Source organism: Alligator sinensis, unplaced genomic scaffold (genome assembly GCF_000455745.1).
Source record: "Alligator sinensis unplaced genomic scaffold, ASM45574v1 scaffold184_1, whole genome shotgun sequence".
NCBI classification, from domain to species: domain Eukaryota; kingdom Metazoa; phylum Chordata; order Crocodylia; family Alligatoridae; genus Alligator; species Alligator sinensis.
In genome coordinates this window covers 133,451-135,003 of record NW_005842983.1, presented here as the reverse complement: position 1 = coordinate 135,003, position 1,553 = coordinate 133,451, and the positions used below count along the sequence as shown (strand labels likewise).

Sequence of the window (1,553 nt, the reverse complement as noted above, 5' to 3'; positions counted from 1 at the left end):
ATCCCACCCCCTTTACTTGACCCCACCCCTGTGAGCTGAGACCCTTCCCATGCCCCCCCTCGCCCTGCAGGACCATCTATACGTCACCCATCAAGGCTCTGTCCAATCAGAAGTTCCGGGACTTCAAGACAACTTTCGGAGATGTGGGGCTGCTCACAGGAGACGTCCAGCTGCACCCCGAGGCCTCCTGCCTCATCATGACCACCGAGATCCTGCGGTGAGGGGATGGGGGGCTGCAGGTCGAGAGTGAGGGGCACTGGCAGGGTTGGGGGGCAGGGGGCTGTGGGTTGGGAGTGAGGGGCACAGACAAGCAGGGGTGACCCCGTTGGTCTGTCTGCCCATCCCAGATCAATGCTGTACAACGGGTCAGATGCCATCCGGGACCTGGAGTGGGTGATCTTTGATGAGGTTCATTACATTAACGATGCTGAGGTGAGATGGGGCAGTGGCCCATGTATTTCTACCCCTCTTCCTCCTGCCCCCCAGCAGGGGCCTCAGGGGGTAGGGGGCAGTGTCTCACCTATTTCTGCCCCCCAGCATGGCTTGGGGATTTCTGGGGGGTGTCATGCCAACTTCTGTTCCTGGTGGGGGGCGCGGCGGTCTCTGGGGTCGGTGCCTCACCTCTTTGTGCCCCCCTCAGCGTGGGGTGGTTTGGGAGGAGGTCCTCATCATGCTGCCTGAGCATGTCAACATCATCCTGCTCAGCGCCACTGTCCCCAACACCCTCGAGTTCGCCGACTGGGTCGGGTACGTCTGGGGGAAGGTTGGGGGCGCAGAAGGGCCTGGGCGGTCTGTGGGTCTTTGGGGGGGCAGGGAGGAGTGCATGGAGCTCCTGGAAGGGAAGGGGAGGGTAAGAAATGGGGGGAGTGTCATGCCTTGTGAGGTGAAGGGGGCACCTGTCTGGGGGTGTCAGTGGGGGGGGGTCTAGGCCACAGTGGGGGGTTGTAACACTGGGCGTGGGGGGGCTGATGCTCACCTTTCCAGCCCCCCATGGTCTCCCGCCCCAGAGCCCAGTGTGGGGGCCTGTGTACCAGGGGACTGCAGCTGAGTCTGGGGGTCTGGCGGGTGCTGACCCCCCCCCCCATGCCTTCCTCCAGGCGGATCAAGCAGAAGCAGATCTTTGTGATCAGCACACGGCGCCGCCCTGTGCCCCTGGAGCACTTCCTCTACACGGGCAACAGCACGCGCACCCAGGACCAGCTCTTCCTGTTGCTTGATGCCCGTGGCACCTTCCTCACCCAGGGGTGTGTCCCTCATCTCTGGAGGAAGCCATATCCCTCCACCAGCACCCCCAGCGCCAACCGCAGCTCCTGTCCCTGTTATACCCAACCCTGCCCCACCCCGGAGCGTGTTGCAGCTCCTGTCCCCATTACACCCAAACCTACTCTGCTCCAGAGCCAGTCACAGTTCCTGTCCCCTTTATACCCAGCCCAATGCCCCAGCGCCAGCTGCAGCTCCTCTCCCTGTTATGCTGGGCCTGAACTTCCCAGGCCTGACCTACTCAGAGCCATCTGCAGCTCCTGTCCCCGTTATACCCAGCCCTGCCCTCCGCA

General features: G+C 62.9%; 1 protein-coding gene across 1 annotated transcript in view; it reads left to right on the top strand.

The window, feature by feature from the left end:
- The window catches only part of SKIV2L (Ski2 like RNA helicase), an 18,444-nt gene that overhangs the window by 6,061 nt on the left and 10,830 nt on the right, over positions 1-1,553 (top strand). The window contains 4 exon segments of the mRNA XM_025192865.1: positions 71-217; positions 348-432; positions 641-747; positions 1,098-1,244. Of these exon segments, the coding sequence (XP_025048650.1) occupies positions 71-217; positions 348-432; positions 641-747; positions 1,098-1,244 (486 nt within the window).